Below are 26,542 nucleotides of genomic sequence, written 5' to 3'. Positions count from 1 at the left end.
ACTCTGCTCCTGTGCCTTGTCTCCCCGGGGTGTTTGGCTGTGTAAAGCAGCAGTGGGGGTTTCAGTGTCTCACCTGTTTGCAGGCTGGGAGGAATACCTGTAGGAGTGGTTGCCGTGGAAACCAGGACGGTGGAGCTCAGCATTCCTGCTGATCCTGCAAACCTGGACTCAGAGGCCAAGGTGGGTGGGCCCTGTGCCCCTGTCCCTGGGTGTCCCCTGTCCAGTGGGGTCCCCCCTGTGCCCAGGTGTGGTACCTGGGGAGCTGGCAGTGCCCTGACTGCTGTGTGACCATTCCTTCAGGAAACCTCTCTAGGAATTCCCAGCAGTCCTGCTTCCCTCAGGACTCAGGGCAGGATCAGGGATCAGGGCCCAGGAGCTGTGACAACAAAAATCCCTTCCCTGCTCTCTTGCTGTGACTGGAGTGCTCCATGACCTTCCTGCTCTGACATTTTGCTGTTCCCCTGCCTGATTTCACAGCCCTGGCCCTGCTTCATCTCTCCAGGGCTTTCTCCTCTCCGTGTCCTTTCCTTTCTCTTCTCCTTCCCCTCCTTACAGCATCACAGTGTCAGGCTGTCCAAACTCTCTTTTCTTAGCTGAGTTGATGGGAATGTTGGAGTTGGTGACAGAAGGATTGTCCCAATTTTCCCATGGCCAAGCAGATCCCACACATTTCACCTGCCACGTTCCTCGTTGTTTATCCCACATCACAGCTCCTGATGGCTTTTCTGTGTTTTAACTCTTACATTCATGTGCTTCAAGGCCTGACAGTGGATTTTCCTTCCCCCCAGATAATCCAGCAGGCTGGGCAGGTGTGGTTCCCTGACTCTGCCTTCAAAACAGCCGAGGCAATCAAGGACTTCAACAGGGAAGGGCTGCCCCTGATGGTCTTTGCCAACTGGAGAGGCTTCTCTGGGGGAATGAAAGGTAAGCAGCACTTTGGAGCTGTCCTGGGGGTGGTTTGGGCTCTGCCTTGGCTGCTCAGGGCACCACGGAGTGCTGCTTGAAATGTTGTGAAGTGCTGAGGAGGTGAGATTGGTACTATAAAATTTGAAGTGCAAGATTGGATCAGGGCCTCTTCCCTGTGTGAGGGAGGTTGCAGGAGCACTGGAGCTTTGGGGGTGGCAGAGGCTGCTGGGCTCTGCTGGCTCCTCAGCCGGGCACAAGGCAGAGCCTTTGAGTTTGCAGAGGCAAAGGTGGGAGGTGGCAAAAGAGGGCCAAATTTTTCCCTCTGGAAAACACCCCTTGCCTTTGAGAGTGGACTCTGCTCTGTGTGCTGCTTCTGCACCCCCTCCATGAGTTGCTTTCCCAGCCAGACAACTCACTGGGAAGTTGTTGATGCAATTTTGGCTTATTTATTTACCTTATTTAATCCTTAAATATTGTTTTACCTTAAAATGTCAGGTCTGGCCTTGCTGGGTTCCTCAGAAACTGAGTTTTAGCTTCGGGCTTGGGTGGAACAGGCAGCATGAGGATGTTAATATTTATATTGCATATCCCAAGTTATTCCAGCCAGCTGGCAGCAGGAGGAGGGAAGGACAGAGCCATTGCAGTTTGCACCTTGCTCCTTGCATTTTCCAGCCTCCTGCTTGCTGCTGGTGTCTCCTGACACTCTCGGGGTCCCTTGGGGAGTTGTTTGCAGTTTTGGTTTCAGTGCTGGCTGGGGATTATGCAGGGAGGGAAAATAAACAATTATGCCACCCCTCAGTGCACACAAACACACTGCCAGGAGCCGACTGCACTGTGGGTAAAATGACTCCAAAATTGTGTGTAATGAGTAGGAAAAGATTAGAGACAGCTCTTGCTATGCTGAAAATTGACATTAGTGAAGGGGGAGGAAAAGAAAAAAAAAAAGAGGGAAAAAATTAAACCCCCTCTTTCCTAGTCAGCCTGGGAGGTCTAATTCCTGCTGCAAAATAAATAAATAACCCTAAATGAAGGCAGCTCGTGGTGGTGGCGCTTTCCCCAACGAGCTCTGTCTGTGGCCAGAAGGCTCCTGAGCATAATGCAGAATGAAATGATGAAAAACTGGCTGGAATATTGCTCTGGAGGAGCTGTTTGGCAGGGCTTCATTTGGGCTTCATTTGGGCAAAGCGGCGCTGACCCACGGCGGGGAGACACCGAGCGTGAAATTCCCTGGAAATGGGCACCAGGGTCCTGCCTGCAGCAGGGGGAGCACGGGCAAATCCCCCCCATGGAGCCCTGGGGGGCTCAGGTTCCACTGCTCAAAGAAAGAGAAAATCAATAGAAAAGGATCTGGCAGAGTGAGGAGGCTGGGTTGGAGCTGGGTGCTGGGTTGGAGCTGGGTTGGAGCTGGGTGCTGGGTTGGAGCTGGGTTGGGTGCTGGGTTGGGTGCTGGGTGCTGGGTTGGGTGCTGGGTTGGAGCTGGGTGCTGGGTGCTGTTTTGGGTGCTGGGTGCTGTTTTGGGTGCTGGGTGCTGGGTTGGAGCTGGGTGCTGGGTTGGAGCTGGGTGCTGGGTTGGGTGCTGGGTTGGGTGCTGGGTTGGGTGCTGGGTTGGAGCTGGGTTGGAGCTGGGAGCTGGGTTGGAGCTGGGTTGGGTGCTGGGTTGGGTGCTGGGTTGGGTGCTGGGTTGGGTGCTGGGTTGGGTGCTGGGTTGGAGCTGGGTTGGAGCTGGGTGCTGGGTTGGAGCTGGGTGCTGGGTTGGGTGCTGGGTTGGAGCTGGGTGCTGGGTTGGAGCTGGGTGCTGGGTTGGGTGCTGGGTTGGGTGCTGGGTTGGAGCTGGGTTGGAGCTGGGTGCTGGGTGCTGTTTTGGGTGCTGGGTGCTGGGTTGTGGGGCTGTGTGGGGTGGGTTGATGGGGTGTCTTGGGCAGTGCTGTCTTCAAGTCCCATCTGCTCCAGCTGCAGAGGGGCAGGGAGGGCTCTGAGTGCCAGGATTTACCCCCACAGGGAGGTGGGGACACCTGCAGCAGGCTGTGTGTCCCTATGGGCTGGGGACAGGGCTCAGGGCAGCAGAGAAGGGGACAGAGCTCTGCAGATGAGCCCACCCTCTGCCCTGCCCACCCTCCTGCTGACCCAGCTCTGCTCTCCTGGGACATCCTGCAGCATCTCTGCCCTGCTGATGGAACCCCAGGCTGGTTTGGCATGGGAGGGAGTCCCACCTAAAGGTCACCTCATTCCAACCCCCTGCCACAGGGACACCTCTCACCGAGCTCAGACTGGGCTGAGGTTGAAATTGAGCCAGGAATTTTGGCCTGGAGCACCGTGGGGACCCCTTGGTCGTGGCAGTGAGGGAGGGGAATGCTCCTCAGCAGAGTTCACAGCCACTCCTGGCTGTCTCCAGCCCCAGGAGCAGCAGCAGCCCCAGCAGCCTTGGTGGAGAGGGGGCTGTGCAAAGGCAGCCAGCATTGGCTCTGTTCAGTGCCAAATGCTGGGGTTTCATCAGTTCTTTCCTCGGGAGGCCAGGGCTGCTGGGGCATTCCCAGAGGGAGCAGAGGCAGGCAGGGGGAGGTTCACACTCCTGCCAGGCTGGTCCCAGAGGATCCACAGGCACAGAAATGCTGCCCTGAGCACCTGGGTAATGAAATCCCTTCCTGACAACACCTGGCAAACCTGAGGGAGCTCTGGAGCTCTGAGGAAGCATCAGGTTCCCCCAGTTCCTCTGCCTCTCCTCCCTGTTCAAACAATTAGTGCTGCTCTTCTCTGCACTTCACCTGAGTAAAATATACACCCGTGGCAGGAGTGACAAATGTATTGCTAATTACACAATTATTTTATTATGTAGCACTAGTAAAAAATGTCTAGTAAAGAATTAATTCAGTTAAAATAATTTGAATCAAGCAATTATTTTCTTAACACTAGAATTAGCTGAAAGTACTTCAAGTGGTTTATTACTAGCACTACATAATAAAATAATTGTATAATTAGTAATAAATTTGTCACCCCTTTTGAGTCCTTTTCTTTGCTCAGGACAAAGGGAAAGGTTGGAGTTTTGTTTGGTTCTCACTCCTCACTGTCTCTGCTGGGATTTATGTTTATTCCCAATTAGAGGGAATAAATTGTTCTTCCTTTTGTGAGCATTTGATACCTCTTAAATAACATGAAATTCCTTTTCTTGGGTGTTTGGGCAATGACCTTGGAAATGAAATGGAGAGATCCTATCAGTGCCTGTGGTACTAATAGATGTTTATATAGATTTGTTTGTACATACATATATGATATAAAAGAGTGTTTCCCAAAGAGTTAATTGCTTAATTATGTTCATGTTAATGCTTAGCACTAAAATGAGGGTTAAATGACAAAGGCACCTTGGCTGGGGTCTCTTTCTTCCCCAGAAATGAGGCTTTTCTTGAGGGATAGAAGGATTTTAGATAAATAAAAGTGTCTCACTGTTCCCAGGCTGTTCCTGTTGCAGCAGGTGTGAGGTACATGAATACAGATCCTTAATTTTCTCTGCACTGGTATTTTAATGGCCAGGAAAAATGAGGCAAACTGGGAGGGTGCAAGCAGAAAACCCAAATGAGGGATGAGGGATGGATACCTGCAGGAGGACAAACCCCACTGAAAATCCTGCTGCTGTTTGCAGTGAGCCTGGAGGAGAGCAGACACTGTGTAGGGTGGGACAAGGGGTAGTGACATGAAATTCCTGGGGAGGGAGGGGAATTTGGCTGAGTTCTGAGGGAAATCTCACCTGTCTGGCTGTGGAAATGCCCCTAAAGAAGCAAATTTATGGTTTGGGGTTTCTAAATGGGAGCTTTCAAAAGCACTGTGGAAGAAACAGTCCTGTGTGAACAAAGAGATGGGCTAGATGAGCCTAATAACTATTTTTCATTTCTTGTATTTTGATTTAATACTTGTAGATATAATTATATGTAACAAAATATATATATTCAAGAGTGCCCATTTCCATTACAAACTGTATCCATTAGGAACTATATCATCTCATAGAAATTCTTCTGCCTTCCCTTTTTCTCTTTTATTTAAATCACCTTTGGGGCTGATATTTTCAATGTACTGTCTTTACACAGTGGAGTTGTTCTTATTAATTTTGAGCAAAATGCCTTAAACAAATTTTAATGGAGGAAGAGCAGAGTGCTGTTCCCCGTCCCTCTCCACACACATTTTTATGGAGATCTGGAAAAGCTCTGCTGCCCTTAGGTGCATTTTATTCCCATTGCACGAGCTGTGGGAGAGGTCTGGGTAGTGAGTCTGAAACTGGGCAGTGCAGAGGTACCCAGGCTGCTTCCCCAAACTGTGGGAATGTCTGTGGGCTGGGAAGGCAGGGAGGGATCATCCCCAGGGCACCTGGTGTGGAGCAGTGATGAGCAGTGACTCCAGGCTGGGTGTCCCTGTCCCATGCCTGACCATCTCTGTGTCCTATCCAGCCATGTCTGACCATCTCTGTGTGCATCCCAGCCATTCCTGACCATCTCTGTGACCCCCCCCAGCCATTCCTGACCATCTCTGTGTCCTGTCCATCCATCCTGACCATCTCTGTGTCCATCCCATCCATCCTGACCATCTCTGTGTCCATCCCATCCATCCTGACCATCTCTGTGTCCTGTCCATCCATCCTGACCATCTCTGTGTCCTGTCCATCCATCCTGACCATCTCTGTGTCCATCCCATCCATCCTGACCATCTCTGTGTCCATCCCCATCCATCCTGACCATCTCTGTGTCCTGTCCATCCATCCTGACCATCTCTGTGTCCATCCCATCCATCCTGACCATCTCTGTGTCCATCCCAGCCATGTCTGACCATCTCTGTGTGCATCCCAGCCATTCCTGACCATCTCTGTTTCCATCCCAGCCATTCCTGACCATCTCTGTGTCCATCCCATCCATCCTGACCATCTCTGTGTCCATCCCATCCATCCTGACCATGTCTGTGTCCCCCCCAGCCATCCTGACCCTCTCTGTGTCCCCCCCATCCATCCTGACCATCTCTGTGTCCCCCCCAGCCATGCTGACCCTCTCTGTGTCCCCCCCAGCCATGCTGACCCTCTCTGTGTCCCCCCCAGCCATGCTGACCCTCTCTGTGTCCCCCCAGACATGTATGACCAGGTGCTGAAGTTTGGAGCCTACATCGTGGACGGCCTGCGCGAGTACCGGCAGCCCGTGCTCATCTACATCCCGCCGCAGGGCGAGCTGCGCGGCGGCTCCTGGGTGGTCATCGACCCCACCATCAACCCCAGGCACATGGAGATGTATGCTGACAGGGACAGCAGGTACACACCCTCTGCCTGGGTGCTCCCCGTGGCCTGGGACAGGTGGTTTCCATGGGGTTGGACATGTGGGACCTCGTCTGCGCTTTTGGCTTGGAGAAACTGGAGCTAAAAATTCCTCCAGTCCCCTGGATGGGGGAGGAATTGAAAATCTGACTCCCATGTTTTTAGAAGGCTAATTTATTATTTTATTGTATTATATTATATTAAAGAATGTAATACTGAACTGTACAGATATTACAGATATTTACAGAAGGCTTTCCAAGATACCACTGAAAAACCTGTGGCTCTCACCAGAGTCCTAACACAGCTGGATTGAGATTGGTCATTAAGTAAAAACAATTCATATGTTGGATAAACAATCTCTAAACTGCATTCCAAAGCAGCAAAAACACAGGAGATGCAAATGAGAAAATTATTGTTTTCATTTTTCTCTGAGGCTTTTCAGCTTCCCAGGAGAAGAAATCCTGGCGAAGAAGTTTTTCAGAAAACACGACAGTAACAAAAACTTCTCCCTTTGTCCTGTTTCCCTCCCCACGCTTCCCAGCAGGTGTTGAACCATTCAGTTTGTGTCTGATGACACAAGTGCAAGAGGTGCCTTTCTTTTTTCTCCTGCAGGGGAGGGATCCTGGAGCCCGAGGGCACGGTGGAGATCCGGTTCCGCAGGAAGGACCTGGTGAAGACCATGCGCAGGGTGGACCCCGTGTACATCCGCCTGGCCGAGCGCCTGGGTACGTGGCACAGCCTGCTGGGCACCCTCAGGGGGCATTTCAGCAGCCCCTTTCATTTTTATTTACTGCTGTCTGACTTGGGAAGGAAACCAGATGAGACCACGGTGTGTGTGTACGTGTGAGATGACGCTCACGCATGCTCGGTATACCCAGGGTGTGGAATATTGTGGGGTTTTGAGCTGATTTCTCTTTTTTATTACATTTTATTGACTGGATCTCACAGCAGACCCTCACTGCAGATGCTTGGGTCTAATTTCCAGCTCAGCAATTGCTCAGCTGGCAAAAGGTTTGTGGGCCAAGCCTTCAGCAGGCGTCGTTTCACATCACGAAGGGTTTGGTCAGAGACATTTTGGGCTGGACTGTCACTGAGAGTCTGGGGTGGTTTGCAGTAATGACATCCATGTGCTCTTCAGTTCCAAGGGAAGGAGGAATGTTGTCTGTGTCTCTGTGAGCAGGGGGCCTGTGCAGAGCTAGTGCTGGGTTGTGTTATTACCACTCCGAGTGATCCCAGTGCCTGCTGTACACTCAACACCCCAAAATACAGAGTGTTCAGCAAAATGCACTTAATATCAGATATGCTCTCTCTTGGGGGAATAGGCTTTTTAAATGGTCCTTTACTGGCTCTTACTATAAGAGTATAATCTTACAGAGCCTCCTTTTACCTCCAAAATTGACTACATTTCAGTGGAGGGAGAAGCGTGCCATGTGGGTATGGCTTGAATTTATAAAGCCTTTTGGGATCCTTCAGGAGGAAAAGTGTTCTGCAAATGACTGATAAATCCTGGCTATTGCTGCAGTTACATTTTATTATTTGGCTTTTTTTTTTAATTTATGGCAGGGCAACAATTTATATACAAAACAACCCTCCTGATATGCCTCGGGAAGAGAATCAGAACAGGGGAAGGGTGAGGGGTGCCCTGGGATGGTGGAAGGTGTCCCTGCCCCTGGCAGGGAGTGGAATGAAATGATCTTTAAAGTCCTTTTCAACTCAAACCATTCTGTTATTCCATGACTTAAATCCCAGTTTTAAAGTCTGCAGCTGCAGCAAGGAGGTTATTTTCAGAAAACCTCACTTTTGGCCTCTGTCAGGCTTGACAGTGTCCCTTTAGGAGCAAAGGGACAGGGACCACCCCAAATCATGGGGCCCCAGCTCAGAGTCCCAGAAAAGCCTCTCTGGAGGTGTCCAGTGGAGTTCCTTGGGGACCCTCATCCCCCCCTCCCACGGGTGTGTGTCAGACAGGGAGCAGGGATCTCCAGGAAGGAGAAATCAAGGTGTGCTTAGGGGAGGGAGTGTGCTGAGCACTCAGCTGGGCCCTGCAGGTGAATGGCCCTGCAGGGCAGCCCTGCTGCTGCGGGCAGTGCTCACCTTCACCTGCCCACACCCCTGGCAGTGCCAGCAGCACAGCAAGCCCTGCTCCAGCAGAGCCCATGGCTTGGGGGTGGATCCATCCCCTGGAGAATGCTCTGGACAAAGGCTGGAGTGTGGCAGTCCTGCAGGGAGGGGGAGCAGAGCAGCACCTTCACTCACCTCCGTGGCTGCAGGACACCTGCAGGCCACCCCTGAGTCCTGTGGGACGCTGAAAAAAAACCCACAAGGGCAAAGATGGGGTAGAGTTTCTGCCAACAGCCTCACAAACCCAGCTCCATGTGAGGAGCCAGGAGCCTGCTCGGGGTTCTTTCCCCCCTCTTCCTCTACAGGGTAATTACTCCCAGCAAACTCCATACACTTTAATTAAAATGACTGCAACACAAGAGCAAGTCACTTACAACTGTACATGGGGAGAGCTCTAAAAGCTTCAGTCACTGATAAGCATCTCCCTGAGATGGATCGTAATTGCTGCCAGCGCCGCTGATCATCGCTGTTGTTTTGCCACTAATTCCATACCAGAGCAGGGAAGCCAGGATTGCAGGACACACTGAATTGCATAATTTTTTCCCCCCCTTTTTTTTTTTTTCCTTTTTTATTTTATTTTTTTGCCGGTTTTCTTTCTGGCCAATTTAAAATTTGTCAAAGTCGGTCTTCTTCTGGATCACTGCCCTTTGATATTTCGCGCACTCCATTTGCCACAAACAAGCCGCAGGGCCGCAGTTCATGCTGACTCCAGCAGAAGCAGAGAAAGCTCCATTTATCTTACACTGCCTGCTGAATTCTTACTCATTAGCTGGGGGTTCACTGCCTCTCTTTAACCCCTGAGTGGCTGTCATCCCTCCCCGGAGCTCTGGGGAGCAGCACCAGGGAGCTGCTCTCCCATGAGCCCACGCCGGGGCTGGACGTGGCACTTGGGGACTGGGGGAGCAGGGGAGGCTGGCAGATATTGAATCATTTGACATAAATCTGTTCATTATCAATTGTGCAGCGCCGTTGCTGAAATGTTGATTAGCCCCGTGGTTTATTAAAGTGTCACTCAGATTTGGGCTGCTCCAGCAAGGGGCAGGGGGAGAGAGGGTGGCCCTTCCCCTGCCCCAGAGCACAATCCCACGTGGGGAGGGACGTTGCCACAGGTGTGCAGGGACAGCAGGGATCACCCAGAAGTGTGGGAACGGGGCAGCCTGCAAGCCTTGGGCCAGAGTTTAAAATACAGAGGCTCAATTTTATTTATTGCTTACAATTAGACTAAAACATGTATTGAAAATAAGCCTGGTGGTACAGACTCTGTGCCTCGTGTCAGAGGGGCAGGGAAATGGGTGGAATGTGGGTGAGAGGAATGGCAGCATGGCTCCAGTTACAGCAAGGCTGGCTATTGCATTTCCATGTTTCTTGGGGGAAAAAGGCAGCACCCAGTCATCACCTGATGCACGTTGTGATAGGGGAATGTCCTCTGTGCTGGTCCTGTGAGGCGTTCCTGTGTGCTGAATGCACCTCTGGTTCTATTTATTTCACTCATTTAATTCCCTAGGGCAGTCAGTCTGTGCTGCTGGGGCTTGGTTCACACCTTACTTGGCTAAAGAGCATCCAAAATTGCCTTTAAATTTCCAAATAACGAGGGAACACTCAAGTATTCACCACTCAGCTCCACTTCAGCACAGCAGTTCCTCTCTGGAAATAAACATTTTGGGATGCTGGACCAGAACTGACCTCCACTGCCAGTTTTTCAGGAAAACCTGGGAGGAGCACTGCTCCTCTGGTTCCCCCTCTCACGGGGTGTTGGATAAACACAGGCTGTAGCTTTGTTTTGTGGGTGATGCTGCTTTCAGCAGCTGCCTCCCTGTGTGGGTGCTGCTGCATTTAAATTGGTGTTAATTCACAATTACAGGGCTCCCAGAGCAAGTCCTGCTTTCTCTCAGCTCCTCTGTGCCTCTTGGCACTGGGATATCCTCCCAGAGGGGCTGGGGGTTGGGATTTTTTGGGATTATGTCCCTGCCCCACTTCAGCTGCTGGGAAATGAGAGCTCAGGAGCAAAGAGAGGGACGGGCCAGGGTGGGAATCGCAGGGGTTCTGTACAGGGATATTTGCAGCCTGTGCCACGAGCTGCTGTGACCTTCACTGGCTGTTCATGCTGCACCTTTCTGACATAAATCCTGCTGAATATTTAGTGAAGCAATTACAGCCTGTCTCATTTAAAGAAACAAGAGACAATCCAAAAATGCCTGTCTCTCCAGGGACGTGAGTGGCTCCCTGTGACCTTCCCTCTCCCCTCTGGAGCAGCTCCCTCCAGCTGGCCTGGGGGAGTTGCCTGAGCAGCCTGGACACCTTTGGCATTTTTGCTGCCTTTACTGAATTTCCTGGAATCCCAGGATGGCTGGGATTAGAAGGGAACCATCAGGGACACCTTCCACTGTCCCAGGCTGCTCCAAGCCCTGTCCAGCCTGGCCTTGGGCACTGCCAGGGATCCAGGGCAGCCACAGCTGCTCTGGGCACCCTGCCCACCCTCCCAGGAGAGAATAAATTTATGTCTGGCAACTGTTTTGCTCAAGGCAGAAGCAGAGGAGGGGAGGTTCAGGTGTGAGGCAGTTGTTGCAGGTGTGGAAGTGAGGTGAGACCCAAAGCTGCTGCTTTCCCAGGGCATCTTTCCTCCTTGGCTAAGGCAGTTTTGGTGCTGATGAAAAAAGAAGAGAGGAAAGCTTGTAGAACCAGGAGGTGCTGGGGTGCTCCCTGCTCTGGGGGTGTTGGCAGCAGAGCTGAGATGGTTCCCAGCCCCTTCCCATCCTGGCACTCTCCAGAGCCATGGGGACAGGGAGGCTGCAGAGGAAGCTGCAGCCCAAGAGAAAGGTGACATTTTCTGTGCTCCTGCCAGGGTAGGAAGGTCACTCCTGGTCCTGCTGCTGTCCCAGCTGTGTGCCAGCTCTCTCCTCCTGGAATGGGGTCTGGGAGTGCTGCTCCTTTTGTTTCCCTATTGATTAGCAGCCAATCCATACCTAGAGGTCTATAATGCTCCTATGATTTAAACTTTAACAGTTTCATTAACTGTCAAGTACCTCTAGAGCAAAGGAATCCCATATTTTAACTCCCCTCTCCTTGCCAGGATAAGATTTGTGGAAGGAGGCTTCTTTTTTTCCTTTTATTTATTATTTTTTTTTCCTTGAGAAATAAATAAATAAAGCCCAGGCTTTCTGAAAAACCCCGAGGCCTCGAGATCTGACTAGGAAAGAAAGAAAACCATTCCAAGATATTTAATTGTACAGGGGGCTTACGGGATTGATCGAGAGCTTAGCTTTTTACAATGGTGCAGTGAATAAGAAATGCTCCTGACAAACGATCGATGATGGGATAATCACTCTTTATCCCCCCTCCTCATTGTTACCTTCTTTCTTCCAGGAGAACAGGGTTCAGAAGTCAAAAATCTTTATAGACGCTGCTTTTAAATTAAGCAGAAAATAGACATTGACATATTTGTTAATCTCACCTAAATCATTACTGGGCCTGCCTGGGTGGACTCGGTGAATTCACCACCGGGGCTGCCCTGGCTGCTCGTGTTCCACTGGAACCAGGGAGCTGGGAGTTCAGCACGGAGAAATGTAGATAATCTTTTATTCTGAAGGTTATAAGGGGAGCTTCTCTTAATTAAAACCTTCTTACAGCATCTGAAGGGTTAGGTAACATTTATATTGGTAGGCTCAGGAAAAACATTCCTTCCCTGGGAAGGATCTTTGTCTGGAGGGGCTGTGCCTTGGAAAAATACACACGTGGGCTGTGTGAGCAGGCACTGGGGTGCTCAGACCACTGGGGAGCTCCTCCCTTTGGCCCAGCAGCCTTGGGTTGTCGTGCCTGTGGGAATGAGGCATGGAAGGAGCAGCAGCATCCTGGGATGGAGCCCCCAGGATGCTGTCTCAGCTCCCAGCTGTGGTTTAGAGGATTCCTGAGCACAGGTTCATATCTGATCTTCATGCTCAGGAGCCTGTGCTGGAATCTCCCTGCATGAACTGGTCTGATCACCCTCTGTGAGCCTGTCTGGGCCCGGTGGCAGTGAATTCCAGCCTTGGATTCTGCACTGGGTGAAGCTGGTCCCTCCTGGGGTTTCTGTAAAGCTTCTGCCCAGTGGTTTAAGCTGGGTTTCTTGGCTTGGGGCTGCTCTGGCTTCCTGCTGTGATTGCAGAGCTCCTGGAGTGGGCTAAAGGAGGACTTGCAGTGCTGAAGGTGGTGTGCCATGGTCTGTGTTTCCTGCTAAATGAACAGCAGTGTTGGGACATTATTCTCTTTTAGGAGTTGGTCCTGTAAATGTCAATTGATGGCCTAGATCGTTGGCATTTAAATGGAGCAGAGTTTCCATGGTGAAAACACCCTCAGAGCCCTTGCCTGAGTCTCTGTGGCACAAAATCTGGGCTGGAGCAGAGATTTGCTGGGCACTGCTGGGAGCTGATGCTCTGGGCCTTGTCCTTTGGCTTTCCCAAGCTCTGGAGCTGCTCCCCTGAGCTTCCCCAGGGTCTGAGCTGTGTGATTTCAGGAATCCCTGGAGTCTGAGCTGTGTGTGGTTTCAGGAATCCCTGGAGTCTGAGCTGTGTGGTTTCAGGTAACCCAGAGTCTGATGTGTGTGTGGTTTTGGGTACCCTGAGCACCCCCAGGGTCTGATCTGTGTGTGGTTTCAGGTACCCTGAACTTCTCCTGGGGTCTGATGTGTGTGTGGTTTTGGGTACCCCAGGCTGTGATGTGTGTGTGGTTTTGGGTACCCCAGGCTCTGATGTGTGTGTGGTTTTGGGTACCCCAGGCTGTGGTGTGTGTGTGGTTTTGGGTACCCCAGGCTGTGGTGTGTGTGTGGTTTTGGGTACCCCAGGCTGTGGTGTGTGTGTGGTTTTGGGTGCCCTGAGCACCCCCAGGCTCTGATGTGTGTGTGGTTTTGGGTACCCCAGGCTGTGATGTGTGTGTGGTTTTGGGTACCCCAGGCTGTGATGTGTGTGTGGTTTTGGGTACCCCAGGTTGTGATGTGTGTGTGGTTTTGGGCACCCCAGGCTGTGATGTGTGTGTGGTTGCAGGCACCCCCGAGCTGAGCCCGGCTGACAGGAAGGAGCTGGAGGCCAAGCTGAAGGAGAGGGAGGAGTTCCTGGCTCCCATGTACCAGCAGGTGGCCATGCAGTTCGCTGACCTGCACGACACCCCCGGCAGGATGCAGGAGAAAGGGGCCATAACCGTGAGTGTCCCACAGCTCCCCTGGGGACAGGGCAGGCCCTGCATCACCCTGTGCAGCTCCTGGTGTCCCACAGCTCCCCTGGGGACAGGGCAGGCCCTGCACCACCCTGTGCAGCTCCTGTGTCCCACAGCTCCCCTGGGGACAGGGCAGGCCCTCCATCACCCTGTGCAGCTCCTGTGTCCCACAGCTCCCCTGGGGACAGGGCAGGCCCTGCATCACCCTGTGCAGCTCCTGGTGGGACAGGGTGGGACAGGGTGGGATCCTGGGGCTCTTCCTCTCCTGCCAGGGGACAGAAGCAGTGCCAGCCCAGCTGTCCCTGTGGGGATGAGGTGTGTCTGTTCCTGCTGTCCCTCACTCCCGTCCCTGTGCCTCGGGCAGGACATCCTGGACTGGAAAACCTCCAGGACCTTTTTCTACTGGCGGCTGCGGCGGCTGCTGCTGGAGGAGGCCGTGAAGAGCAAGATCCACGAGGCCAACCCCGAGCTGACAGACGGGCAGATCCAGGCCATGCTGCGCCGCTGGTTCGTCGAGGTGGAGGGCACAGTCAAGGTCAGTGTGGGCTGGTCACAGCCACCCGCCCTGCCAGGCCTGGGGCATTTTATTTTATTTTATTTTATTTTATTTTATTTTATTTTATTTTATTTTATTTTAGTCTATTTTATTTTATTTTATTCTATTTTATTTTATTCTATTTTATTTTATTCTATTCTATTTTATTCTATTCTATTTTATTCTATTTTATTCTATTCTATTCTATTTTTTTATTCTATTCTATTTTATATATTCTCTTCTCTTCTCTTCTCTTCTCTTCTCTTCTCTTCTATTTTTTTCTATTCTATTCTATTCTATTTTTCTATTTTTTCTATATTATCCTATTTTATTCTATTCTGTTTTTCCTATATTATTCTATTTGATATTTGTATTTTTCTATTTTATTCTGTTCTGTTTTATTTAATCTAATTTTATTTATGTTGCTTAATTTTATGTATTTAATTCTCCTTTGTTACTGTATTACTTTATTTAATTTTATTTATTTTCTTTATTTATTTAATTTTATTTTACTTTGTGTTACTTTATTTTACTTTGTGACTTTATTTATTTACTTTATTTAATTTTGCTATATTTATTGTATTTATTTTACTTTCTTTTTAAAAATTCTATTTTATTTCAGTGGTTTGTTTTTTAATTCTATTTTTTTTTTTTCCGTTCTGTTTTTGAAGTCCCCAACACCCAGGGGTTCCAGGGAAGGGGGGAATGTTCTCTGGAGGGCAGCAGCCCTTCCAAGGTAGAGCCTGAGCTCTCCAAAAGCAGGCAGCTCGTTAGCTAATACATTACACCAATCAAGGAGAGTTATCTTAAGCCACAATTAATCTGCTCCCTGGCATATGTTGATAGGGAAGCATCATGCTGTTTCTTAATTAAAAGCAAACGGATTAAAAATGATTAATAAGAGTATTAAATATTCTCCTAAACGAAAAGCTTTGGGATTCTTGGGTAAATGGAGCTTTGCACAGGTCTGGGGCTGTGCTGCAGCTCCTGGGCTGGGCTTTCCCCCCTTCCCTGCACCTGCCTTTGTATGCAGGGGCTGTCTGCTGCCTGGCAGGGGCACAGGCAGGGAGCAGAACTCCGAGTTTCAAATCATAGTAAGGAGAAAAACAATGAAATAAGCAAAATCTCGAAGTGACATCACCGGGCTGAGACAATCAGAGACATCGTGTGAAAGGAAATAAAATAATCCTGGGGGTTCTGAGTGTGTCAGGGGCTGGCATGGGCTCTGCAACCAGAATTCCTCCCTGGCAGGGTGGGCAGGGCAGCTGGGGCTGCCCCTGCATCCCTGGCAGTGCCAAGGCCAGGCTGGGCAGGGCTGGGAGCAGCTGGGACAGGGGGAGGTGTCCCCTCTGCACAACTCCTGACAGGAGGGGACAGCCAGGGAACAGGGACAGCAGGAGAGGGACCAGCCTCAGGCTGGGCCAGGGGAGATCCAGGCTGGATATTGGGAAAATTCCTCCTTGGGAAGGGAAATTCCTCCATGGAAAAGGAAATTGCTCCTTGGGAAGGGAAATTCCTCCATGGAAAAGGAAATTCCTCCTTGGGAAGGGCTGCCCAGCCCTGGCACAGCTGCCCAAGGCAGTGCTGAGTCCCCATCCCTGCAGGGATTTGAAAGCTGTGTGGAGGTGGCACTCGGGGACACGGCCAGTGGTGGCCTTGGCAGTGTGGGGAATGGTTGGGCTCGGTGACCCCAGAGGGTTTTCCAGCCCCAGGGACTCTGTGACTCCCTGGTTCTGTGTCCCAGAGGTCTGGCTCAGGAGGTGCCACCACGGTGTCACCACCCCCAGCTCATTGTCATTCTGCCTTTGACTTGGTTAGTGATAACAGAGAAGGATAGTGCACCTTTAAATGAGGAGCTTTGTGTTTAATTACCCAAATAAAATGACATAAATATGAATGAGTGCTAATGGCAGGACTTGCTTTTCCGGAAACCATTAACAAAACGATTCTTAAATGATTTGTAAAGAAAATGAGAGGAGAGGAGAGAAGGCTGTTAGGGGCTCACACTCTCCTGAGTTATTACACAGCCAACTATCTAGCAAATATCAGGTGAAATGATCTTGTGAAAGGCAGGAAGGGGGTTGTGCCTGAGGGCCCAGACACCCCAACCTGCTCGGGCTGGGTCAGGGGTCCCAGCAGTGCTGGGGCCACCAGCGTGGGCAGCCTGGAGGTGATGGGGACTCCCAGGTCCCCTGATGATTTAGCACTGGGACAGTCCCTGGAGCAGCTGCACCTCAGGTCAGCCGTGTTCCACCAGAATCTGGGGAGCTGATAACCAGGGAGACTGGGATTTATCTGGCACAGCAGCAGCTCACTCCCTGCAGCACTGACCAAGCATCTTAGTGCCCTTCCATCAGGTTTATGGCAGGATGCAAAAGAAATGGATAATCTTTGACCTCGTGCTGGTTGTTAGGTCTGTTTGTGGGGGTGCCCAGCCAGATGTGTCACCCACAGCTGCCAGGGCAGAGCTGTGGGTGAGTCTGGGGAGTGGGCAGGGCTGGGTCCAGGCTGAGCTGTGGCATTTTGGCAGGCCTACCTGTGGGACAGCAACAAGGACCTGGTGGAGTGGCTGGAGAAGCAGCTGACGGAGGAGGAGGGCGTTCGCTCGGTGGTGGAGGAGAACATCAAATACATCTCCAGGGATTATGTGCTCAAGCAGATCAGGAGGTGAGCAGGGAGGGGACCATCAGGGCTGGCTCCAGAGCTCCTGCCCTCCCCGTGGGGCACACGCTCAGGATTCCTCAGCCCAGCAGTGTCCTGAGGAAGCTCTCAGCTGCTCCCAGCGCACCAGGGCCGTGCCCACTCACAGCCCCCTGGAATCCCTGCTGGGAGCTGCGGAGCTGCCTCACTCTCTCCCCTCTGTGCTCTTGGCAGCCTGGTCCAGGCCAATCCCGAGGTTGCCATGGATTCCATCGTGCACATGACCCAGCACATCTCCCCCACGCAGCGAGCCGAGGTCGTGCGGATCCTCTCCACAATGGACTCTCCTTCTTCCACGTAAGAGCCTGACTGCTCCTGGCCCCTGCCCGGAGTGGGAACCGCCCTTTGTCTGCTCGGCCCCGCCCGGGGAGGCTCCGGCAGCGCTGCTGCAGGGACAGTTTTATTGTTTGCAATCAGGCTGGCCAGAGGAAGCGTGTCCTTTGGCCAGGGACACGAGGAAAATGTAGAAACACGAGCGCCTGCGGAACGGAGTCCCCCCGTCCTCCTGTACCTTATTTATTGATCAGAGCGGGGCTGGGCGCTCCCAACCGCGAGGCCTTGGCGTGGCAGGGCCTGCAGGGACACCCCTGTCCCTCCAGGGACACCCCTGTCCTTCCAGGGACACCCTGCCCCTGCAGGGACCCCCTGCCCTCCCCTCCCCTCCTCCCCGTGCCCGGCAGCAGCAGCTCCGTGCTGACAAGTGCCAATGTCCCCCCGTCCCCTCCCCGCGGCCCCTGGCTCTGCCACTGGTGATTTGTGTGTCACCCTCTGTCAGTGGTGATTTGATTTGTGTGTCCCACGTCTGTCTCGTCTCCTAGGTAGAGGAAAACCAGCCTTTAGCTGCTGTGGCCAGGGCTGTCCCCGTGCCCCCAGGAGGCTCCCGGGCTCCCCAGGGCTGTGAAGGTTTTTGGGGGGCAGGATTTTGGGGGCTGAACCCCTGTGGCTTTGCCTTTGTGCCCAGTTCCTTTAGAGCAGGCTGTGAATTCTGTGAAAGGCCCTTCTGGGAGGAGGCACAAGAGACCAAAGTGCAGCTGCTCAGCATTTCTGCTCTCCCTCCCCTGATGTTTTCCGGGGAGTGCTCATCCCTTCCCGTGGGTCCAGGCAGCTGAGGTGAGGCAGGAGAAAGGACAGAGCCAGATCCCCCAGGGGGCTGGAACTGCAGAAGGAGATCTCAGTCTGAGGGTCTGAGGAGAGCTTTTCTCCATCATCCTACTCTGCCCCACAGCTGCCTGGGCGTGGCTGGGGAGGGGCCACTCTTACCTGGGAATGTGAAAAAATGTTGGTATCTGATGGCTAGGGTCAGGAAGAATTGGGTGGCAGGTGAGTGCAGGAAGGGGTGGCAGCTGCCCAGGTCCCCCCAGGCTAGGCCAGATCCCCAACTTCTTTCTACACGTTTTTTATGTAACAAAAGCTCAGAGAAGCTGCAGTGCTGGAGGGAAGCACAGCCCACCCCTCACACAGCTCCTGTAGGGGGCTGGGGCTGGGCTCTCCCGGGCTCACCAGTGATGGTCCTGGAAGAATTTCAGATTTTACAGCCCCTCCTTCAGTCCAGCAGGAAGGGCTGTAGGTCAGAAGAACGGTACATCAGAAGGGCTGTTTGATGAGAGAATGAATCAATGATGCTGCCAGTGCCTCTCACCTCTCCCTGTTTCCTCCCAAGTGCAATGCAGCCCTTCTGCCTGTGCTGCCAGTGACTGGAGGTGCCAGCCCGGGGTTGCTGCTCCCTGCCCGTGGCCAGCAGAGCTCGGCCACCTGCAGGACTTGCTTTTTCTTAATAGTTAAGAACCCTAATTTGATTTAAGAGATTTTTTTTCCACTAGAGCCCCCTGAACAAGCCCCAAAGATGCTTTTGCTTACACCAGGGTGGGCTGCAGCAGGACACACAGACAGAGAATGTGTCAGCCAGGCAGGACTGGCACTTGTGGGGCTCCTCCCCTGTCACCAGGATTCCCCCGTGCTGGTGTCACCAGAGTCCCTCTTCCAGGACATGTGCAGGTGCAGTGGGAGGTGTCCCTGTGCCCACCCTGCCACTGCTCGAGCAGAGCAGCCCCATTTCAGTGTCACAGCACCGGCTCAGGCCTCGCCCCACCTGGGGGTAAAGCAGCTCCAAAAAATCTGTTGGGTGACATCGGGGTCTGGCAGTGGCCCTGGGGGCTCTGGGCCTGCAGGGCCCTGTGGCAGCAGCACCTGTGATGTCCCCAGGTGTGTGGGGTGGCAGCAGCACCTGTGATGTCCCCAGGTGTGTGGGGGGGTCAGTGGGTGGGGGGACCCCCTGGGCACGAACGGTTCTCGCTGGTGCTGAAGTATTTCACTTACCTCAATTTCTTTTAATAAAAAGAATGAATTACAGCTCTGCTGCTGAGAGTGCCATCTGTCACCCCTGGCCTGGGGGAGCTGAGCTTTGCTCAAGGCCAGGACTGAGAGGGCTCTGTGGGACCCTCCAGGTCAGCTGTGCCCTGGCCTGAGGTCCCCAGTGCCCCCAAACCTGATGGTGGCCACTCCCCATTCCCCTCCTCCATTGTCATCTTCACCATCACAGTCCATGGGACAAGCAGGGAACAAACCCCAACCCCAGTGACTGCTGCTGAGGTGGGAGAACTTTGGGACCCTCTTGCAGGGCTGTTTGGTGGGCAGGGATGGCTGGACTGGATGATCCTGGAGACCTTTTCCAGCCTCATTCCGTGCCCTGCTCAGTGGGAAAGGCCTGGCAGGACTCTGGCTAAAGGATGGAGCTGATCCACAAACACCCTTTGGAGGTGTCCCCATGAAAGGTGGGATGGAAATGTGCCCTCATGAGCCACCACAGCTCCAGCAGTTGATTTTTTTTGCATTTCTCAAACCAGAATCACGATAGTTAAAATTTGGGGGGTGGTGAGGGGACAGACCCTACTGAACTCCAGCATCACATTTAAAACTCTTTAGCCTAAAATATCTCCACATTAAAATGCCAAGAAAAGACATACCAAAGCTGTAAGCTCTCCAAAGCCCAAGATCAAAGTGCCATCATCTTTTAATGTAAACCTTTTGTTGCATCAACAGTCTTAAGAGGGATGAGAGACATCAAAATAAAAACTGAGACAAACTGGGGCTTTGTAGCTGTTTTTTGTTTTAGTCTCTTCTCTCAATTTGGGCCATGAAATAGGTCAGCTCCATTACTGATCAGCCTTCCCACAAATATTTAAAACAAATTGAATTGCACACCCAATACCCATCACAATTACGCCAGGCACAATAACTAAATTAGCAATTCAACAAAATAATTGGAAATGCGATTCTCTCCATCCCAGAGCCTCCCCCGGGGCCAGGGCCGATCTATGGGGGGAAAACTCTGCTTTACTAATTCTGCAGCTAATTAGAGACACACTTGTAAATGAAGTTGTTTGTCTGAAAGTTGAAATTCTTGGCTGTGCCGGGGTTGGGGGAGAGGATTAACACAACCCTCTGTCCCTCCCTCTGCACACCCAGTCCCCAAAACACCTCCGAGTGTTCTGCCAAGGTGTAATGCCCATTTGTGGAGGTACTAATTAGCAGCTGTATCATGAATTAATAAAGAATTAATATTCTGTTGGGGGGGGGGGGAAGATCTCACTTGCTGTTAATTGGCAGCACTAGGAAAACTTGGTGGAAATCACCCTGGTTCTTTCTGTGTGCCCAGGAAGGCTCGGGGAGCTGTGACACCATCTCCAGGGGCAGCCTGGGGACACTGGGGAGGCACTGTCCCCTCTGCTCCTGCTGTCCCACCATGCCAGGGCCCCTTTTCCTGCCTTTTTCCTGCACACCAGGCAGTGTGTGAATTTTTTCCTGGACACCAGGCAGTGTGTGAATCCCTCTTCCTGCACACCAGGCAGTGTGAGTCCCTTTTCCTGGACACCAGGCAGTGTGTGAATCTTTTCCTGCCCTTTTCCTGGACACCAGGCACTGTGAATCCCTCTTCCTGCACACCAGGCAGTGTGTGAGTCCCTTTTTCTGCCCTTTTCCTGGACACCAGGCAATGTGTGAATCTTTTCCTGCACACCAGGCAGTGTGTGAATCTTTTCCTGCACACCAGGCAGTGTGTGAATCTTTTCCTGCCCTTTTCCTGCACACCAGGCAGTGTGTGAGTCCCTTTTCCTGCCCTTTTCCTGGACACCAGGCAGTGTGTGAATCCCTTTTCCTGCCCTTTTCCTGCCCACCAGGCAGTGTGTGAATCCCTTTTCCTGCCCTTTTCCTGCCCACCAGGCAGTGTGTGAATCCCTTTTCCTGCCCTTTTCCTGGACACCAGGCAGTGTGTGAATCTTTTCCTGCACACCAGGCAGTGTGTGAATCTTTTCCTGCCCTTTTCCTGCACACCAGGCAGTGTGAGTCTCTTTTCCTGCCGAACCAGCTCTGCCTCTGCAGCAAGGTCAGCGCTGCAGCGGGGCCGCACCCCTGGCCTGCCTGTCCCCGTGTCCCCCCCCCATCCCCGTGTCCCCCCCGCCTGTCCCCGTGTCCCCCCCCATCCCTGTGTCCCTCCCGCCTGTCCCCGTGTCCCCCCCACCCCGTCCCCGTGTCCCTGGCCCAGGTGGAGGCCGGGATGGGATGGAGGTGGCTGCTGGAACGCTGACAAGGGAATTCCAAAGCCGGCTCTTATCTCCCCCAACAATAGCGAGAAGTTATCACATGGAAAGTGCTTCGTGTCACCCTTTAACATCACAGCGGGAAAGGGAAGGGACAAACCTCCTTCAGGGAGGATTTCAGGGACGGAGCAGAGGCTGCAGAGAGCTGGCTCTGCTCCTGGGCTGTCCTGGATGGCTCCAGCCCCTGCTCAGAGACCTTGGCACACAGCCTGACACCTGTGCCTTTGATTCTGACCCACGGAGCAAATCACCAGCTTTGCACAAAGAACTGCAAGTCAGGAGAGTTTAAACAGAATAATTGTTTGGTGTCACAGGGTGAAAAAGAAGAATTTTGGGGTTTTTAGAATGGGGGCTCAGGGTCCCAAGATGGAGGAATTTGGGCGTGTTCTGTCCTTTTTCCTTCTTCTTCCTGGCCTCCATCTCTGGGTGATGCTGGCAATTTTGGGTTGGTTTAAGGTAGGAACACACTGTCTAACACAGGTGATAGGCATTGGAAAATTATTGTAAATAAAGTCTTTTAGTAAAAACACACCAGCACCTCAGAGGGCAGTCAGTGTGCCTCTGTCTGACCTGCTGCACAGACCTCAGCAGGCCAGGGAAAGGATGTGACAGGCAACAGAAAAATAAACAACCTTGAAAACCAGAAGAGAAGAATTCTGAGTCCTCCTTCCACTGCCAGGCTGGGAAAAGAGACTCTAACACATCTCAGGGTCATTCTGATCACAGAGATTCTGAGGCTGGGCAGCCTGAGGGAGCAGCTGAGAACACAGGAGCTCCATCCCAGCCCCTGATTCTGCTCTGCTCCTTCTCCCTGTGTGACACCAGGAGCTCCATCCCAGCCCCTGATTCTGCTCTGCTCCTTCTCCCTGTGTGACACCAGGAGCTCCATCCCAGCCCCTAATTCTGCTCTGCTCCTTCTCCCTGTGTGACACCAGGAGCTCCATCCCAGCCCCTAATTCTGCTCTGCTCCTTCTCCCTGTGTGACACCAGGAGCTCCAGCCCCTAATTCTGCTCTGCTCCTTCTCCCTTTGTGACTTTTCCAAACAGTGACCGGTACAGCTCCGTCCTGGGGAAAAAAAGGGAGAGGGAAAAGTCACTTTGCAAGGTCAAAATGGAAGCAAAAAGCTGCCACAAACCCTCCACTCCAACAGTAAAGGCCTGGTGTAATTAAAAATGCATTTGAGAATCTTTGTTAATAAATAGAGGCAGAGGGGGGGACTGGTGTGAGCCCAGTCCCAGGCAGGGCAGAAATATGGAAATATTCCAGAGTGCCTGGCTATTGGATCTCCAGAGAATGAGGGTTTCTCTAAGTTTGCCCTTTACAGACAGGCTCTTCAAGTAAGAAAACAAGATTGAATATTTTAATAGGATGTTGGGGCCGTGAGGAGGATTCAATCACACAGCCAACGTGGGGCTGTAATTTAGTTTTCATACATTTTCTTGGACAGTACTTGAAAAACAATGAAAATGACCCAGCAACAAGATTCCAATTAATATCCCATGTGCAGCAATTCTGATAACAGGAGCAAATTTCCCTTAAAAAAAAAATAAAAGAAGAAAAGTGGGCTGGTGTTATTTATCTTAAATTTTAGAAGCAGAGAACGTGAGGTGGGAGAAAGGAGGGGTTCTCCTAAGGCAGGAATTTCTGGGCATGGGGGGAAGAGCTGGATTTTCTCCTTCTGCAGCTCCTGAAGCCTCTTGGCTGCACACATGGAGGGGAGTGCTGGGTACACAGGGGGATTTCCCCTTCCCAGCACAGCAATATTTGGGTTTGGGCCTGGCTCTGCTTGGTTCCCTGTCAGCTCCAAAGGAGGAATTCCATGTTCAGCAGGGATGGCAGAGAAACCTCCCCAGCAGGAAGTGCAGGAATGAAATCTCAGGGCCAGCAGGGCAGGATGGACAGACAGAGTTTGGTCCTGCCTGCAGGGAACAGCCTCAAACCTTCCCCAAAACCACCCCAAGGGAGTTTGGGGAAATGCCAGTCCCCTCTCCAGCTCTCTGGGCCCTGCTCCCTTCCACTTTCAGCCCTTTTTCCATCCCCAGGAATGTGAGGGAGCTCAAAACCAACGTGCACATTCTGGGGAACCCCAGGGAGTGACCCAAAGAGAACCAAGCTGCTGTGTCTGCCCCACGAGCAGCCAAAGCCCAGAAGTGCTGCTCTGCAGGAGGAGAATTCCTGGGGCTTTGTCCTCACTTTGTGGGTGTGGTGCTCTCCTGTGGGTGCAGGAGCTCAGGGATGGATGCAGAGTTTGCTCCAGTCCTGCAGATTTTAAACAAACAGCAATTTCTCCAGCAGGCAGGGCCTGGGGAGAGCTCAGGGAAGAATTTGTCCTTGCTGGCAGAGCAATGTTTGCTGGCACTGACAGGCTGTGACAGGGAAGTTTTGGGGTCAGGGGCTTCCCTCACCCTCCCAGGAATGGCAAAAGGAATGGGATGGAGCAAAACCCCAGTGGATCCTTCTGGACAATGACACACAGGGACAGACACCCTGGCACAGTGACAAGGGAGGGAGAGCCCTCAGGTAACCCCAAAACAGGGCAAACACTTCCCCCTAAAAATAAATATTAAACACCCCAACCCTTTTCCCCCCCTCTGTCACCAGCCAGGCTCCCTTTCCTCCCCAGCCTCTCCCCCCAGCAGGATTTAACCATGCAGAGAGCAAAACTCATCAATCCTCCAGGTTTAACCTTGTCTGAGCTCCAATTCACCAGGGTCAGTGCAGATTTTAATACTTGCAGCCCCCTTAAGGCTATGCATAATGAACTTGGATTTTGGTTAAAAAAATATCAAATTTCTCTCCTCCACCCACAGATCTGGAGCAGCAGACTTGAGCCAGTGGTCTGAAACAGCCAGAGCTACCTGGGGCAGGGGAAGGTGCCTGCAGCACAGGAGGGGAGGCAGCCTGGGCTGAGGAATCCCCTGGGCAGGTCATTTCCACACCCCCACCCAGCACAGTCCATACAGGGCTCTCCCCTGAATTAGAATTTAACTCACCCTTTATTGCAACCCACAAAAGCCAGTAATGAGCACTAACATTTTTATTTCTTTTAAACTGTCATTTAGGCTGTAGAGGGGATAATTACCTATTTCCACTGTAGTAAGGTTTTATCACCCTTAGTGAGGCATTTTCTAATTTAATATTTTTACTGGATTACCATAAAACCTGTTTCTGGAAAAAATGATCAGGAACCACACAGCCACGTGCCATAAAACATGTGTGTGTGAGTACCTTGCTTTAATTATTTATGCATTTCTTCCAGGGGCAGGGGATGGCCCCTGCCCACCTGGGCACTGCTGCTTCCAGGGCAGCAACAGCATCCAAAAATTGAGATTTCAGCAGCTCCAGCCAGCCCAGGGGCTCAGAGTGGTTCTGCCCCCTCCAAGCCCCAGGTGTAGCCACCACAGACATTTCATAGGCACAACAGGGAGAAAGGAGTGCCTGGGATGAATGCAGACAGCTGCAGCACATTTCAGAAATCCCCACGAAGCATCAAAATATAAATCAAAATAAAAAACTCTCAGCAGATCCCCAGGAACCTCCTGTGCCCCCTGCAGCAGCAGCAAACACTCCAAGGGGACACCAAACACGAGCTGCACACGGGAGGGCAGCAGCCAGTGCTGGGCTGATCTGCAGTTACAGCCATGTTATTGCCTTTTAAAAATATAAATATATAAATAGAATTATATTTATAAATATAATTACATTTATATTTTATATTATAAATTATCTGTTTCTATAAATATAATTACATTTATATTTTATATGATAATTTATCTGTTTCTATAAATATAAATATATTTATATTTTATATGATAATGTATCTGTTTCTATAAAATATATTTATAGTTTATATTATAATTTATATGTGTATATAAAATATATTTATATTTTATAAAATATTTACATGTATAAAAATATAAATATATAGTTCTGTAAGCCAGCAGAAGAACAATATTAAGGGGGAAATTTCAGTTTCTAGGGGGTGTTTTTTTATTAAAATAGCAATAGTGCTCTAGTCACTGCTGGCCTCTTCAGTAAAAACACCCTCCAACCAATTTCTCTGCCTTTTCCCAAGTACCTTTTACTTCTTCTCTTCTTCTACCCCCCCCCAAAAAAAAAGAAGATAATTTAGAATATGCCACAAGCAGTACTGAAATGAGTATATCCCCCATTCCTCCACTGGGAACTATGAATTTTTATCATTCACAAAAACTGGAGAAGAGGCTGGAACAGAAACACCTGTGGAAAACACAACTGCTGATGGCAGCTGAAGCTGGCTGATGGTTTCCCTGGAAAACTCTCTGTCTGTCTGTCTGTCTGTCTGTCTGTCTGTCTGTCTGTCTGTCTGTCTGTCTGTGCCAGGCTGGCTCAGAGCAGGGCTGCCACACCAAATCTGGGGTTCCATCCAGGGACCACTCAGCACCCACGGGCTCCCCTCTGTGCAGGGGGTGAAATTCACATTAAAGCCCAGCAAGCACAGCAGGCACCAGGAGACAAAACAATGCTGAAACTTCAATGTCCCACTAAAAATGAGTGTTTCTCTTAAAAACTGACACGGAAGGGACAGGAGTTCCAGGTGAGCTCGGTGTGCTCAGTGCCCAGCAGGTTTTACTCAGGAATTGCTGCTCCCCCAGGAGGGCAGAACAGGCTGGAACCATTCACTGGAGCTCCTGCTCCACGGCTGAGCCCCCCCAGTCCCCAGGCTGACCCTAAAGCACCCCAAAGAGGGCTCTGCTGGGCACCCCCACAGCTCCCAGCACACATTCCCTGCTCCAGCATTCCCTGGGGAGCTCCTGGAGGGCTCCTGCTGTCCCTCCCTCCCTGCAGGCAGGGACTGGGCCCTTTGTGCCCTGCAGATGCTGGTGACAAGTGACCCCTGGCTGTCCCCTGAGAGCAGCCCCAGGCTCTAGAAACATTTCAGAGAGCTGGTTCTGGCCCCAGGCAAAGGCACAGAGCACATCTGGAGGGGCTGAGGTGGGGATGGGCTGAGCAGAGGGGGGCAGCAGAGCTGGAGCTCAGGGCACCCCCAGCCCTGGTTCAGCCCTGCTCTCCCTGAATTCCAACATCCCCTCCAGCAGCACCCACCTCCTGCCCAGCCCTGGGCTCAGGGCACACTCCAGGGGCACAGGGGGAGCCTCTCCCACCCTGGCTTTGGTGCCAGTCCCATTCCCACAGGACAGCACAAAGCACAGGAGATGCAGAGACCCAGCAAACCCAGGCAC

At 51.7% G+C, this 26,542-nt stretch overlaps 2 protein-coding genes across 16 annotated transcripts in view; one reads left to right on the top strand and one right to left on the bottom strand.

Annotated features, from left to right (window-relative positions):
* Positions 1 to 19,073, top strand: part of ACACA (acetyl-CoA carboxylase alpha) — a 108,659-nt gene extending 89,586 nt beyond the window's left edge. For 7 of the 8 annotated variants that reach the window (XM_059866204.1, XM_059866205.1, XM_059866202.1 and 4 more), the window contains 8 exons: positions 84 to 180; positions 789 to 924; positions 6,007 to 6,184; positions 6,800 to 6,912; positions 13,321 to 13,475; positions 13,854 to 14,024; positions 16,555 to 16,691; positions 16,899 to 19,073. In XM_059866204.1, coding sequence (XP_059722187.1) covers positions 84 to 180; positions 789 to 924; positions 6,007 to 6,184; positions 6,800 to 6,912; positions 13,321 to 13,475; positions 13,854 to 14,024; positions 16,555 to 16,691; positions 16,899 to 17,025 — 1,114 coding nt within the window. In that variant the 3' untranslated portion in view covers positions 17,026 to 19,073. The remainder of the gene's footprint in view (positions 1 to 83; positions 181 to 788; positions 925 to 6,006; positions 6,185 to 6,799; positions 6,913 to 13,320; positions 13,476 to 13,853; positions 14,025 to 16,554; positions 16,692 to 16,898) is intronic. The other variant, XR_009489199.1, reaches the window with a different exon arrangement.
* A 2,515-nt stretch (positions 19,074 to 21,588) lies between these two features.
* Positions 21,589 to 26,542, bottom strand: part of AATF (apoptosis antagonizing transcription factor) — a 39,762-nt gene continuing 34,808 nt past the window's right edge. For 3 of the 8 annotated variants that reach the window (XM_059865696.1, XM_059865700.1, XM_059865701.1), the window contains one exon: positions 21,589 to 22,385. In XM_059865696.1, the coding sequence (XP_059721679.1) occupies positions 22,322 to 22,385 (64 nt within the window). In that variant the 3' untranslated portion in view covers positions 21,589 to 22,321. The remainder of the gene's footprint in view (positions 22,386 to 26,542) is intronic. The other 5 variants (XR_009489140.1, XM_059865697.1, XR_009489141.1 and 2 more) reach the window with 3 other exon arrangements.

The sequence above is a fragment of the Haemorhous mexicanus genome, chromosome 22, assembly GCF_027477595.1.
Source record: "Haemorhous mexicanus isolate bHaeMex1 chromosome 22, bHaeMex1.pri, whole genome shotgun sequence".
Taxonomy (NCBI): domain Eukaryota; kingdom Metazoa; phylum Chordata; class Aves; order Passeriformes; family Fringillidae; genus Haemorhous; species Haemorhous mexicanus.
The sequence above is the reverse complement of the archived record's forward strand: the minus strand, read 5'-3'. Positions and strand labels throughout refer to the sequence as shown.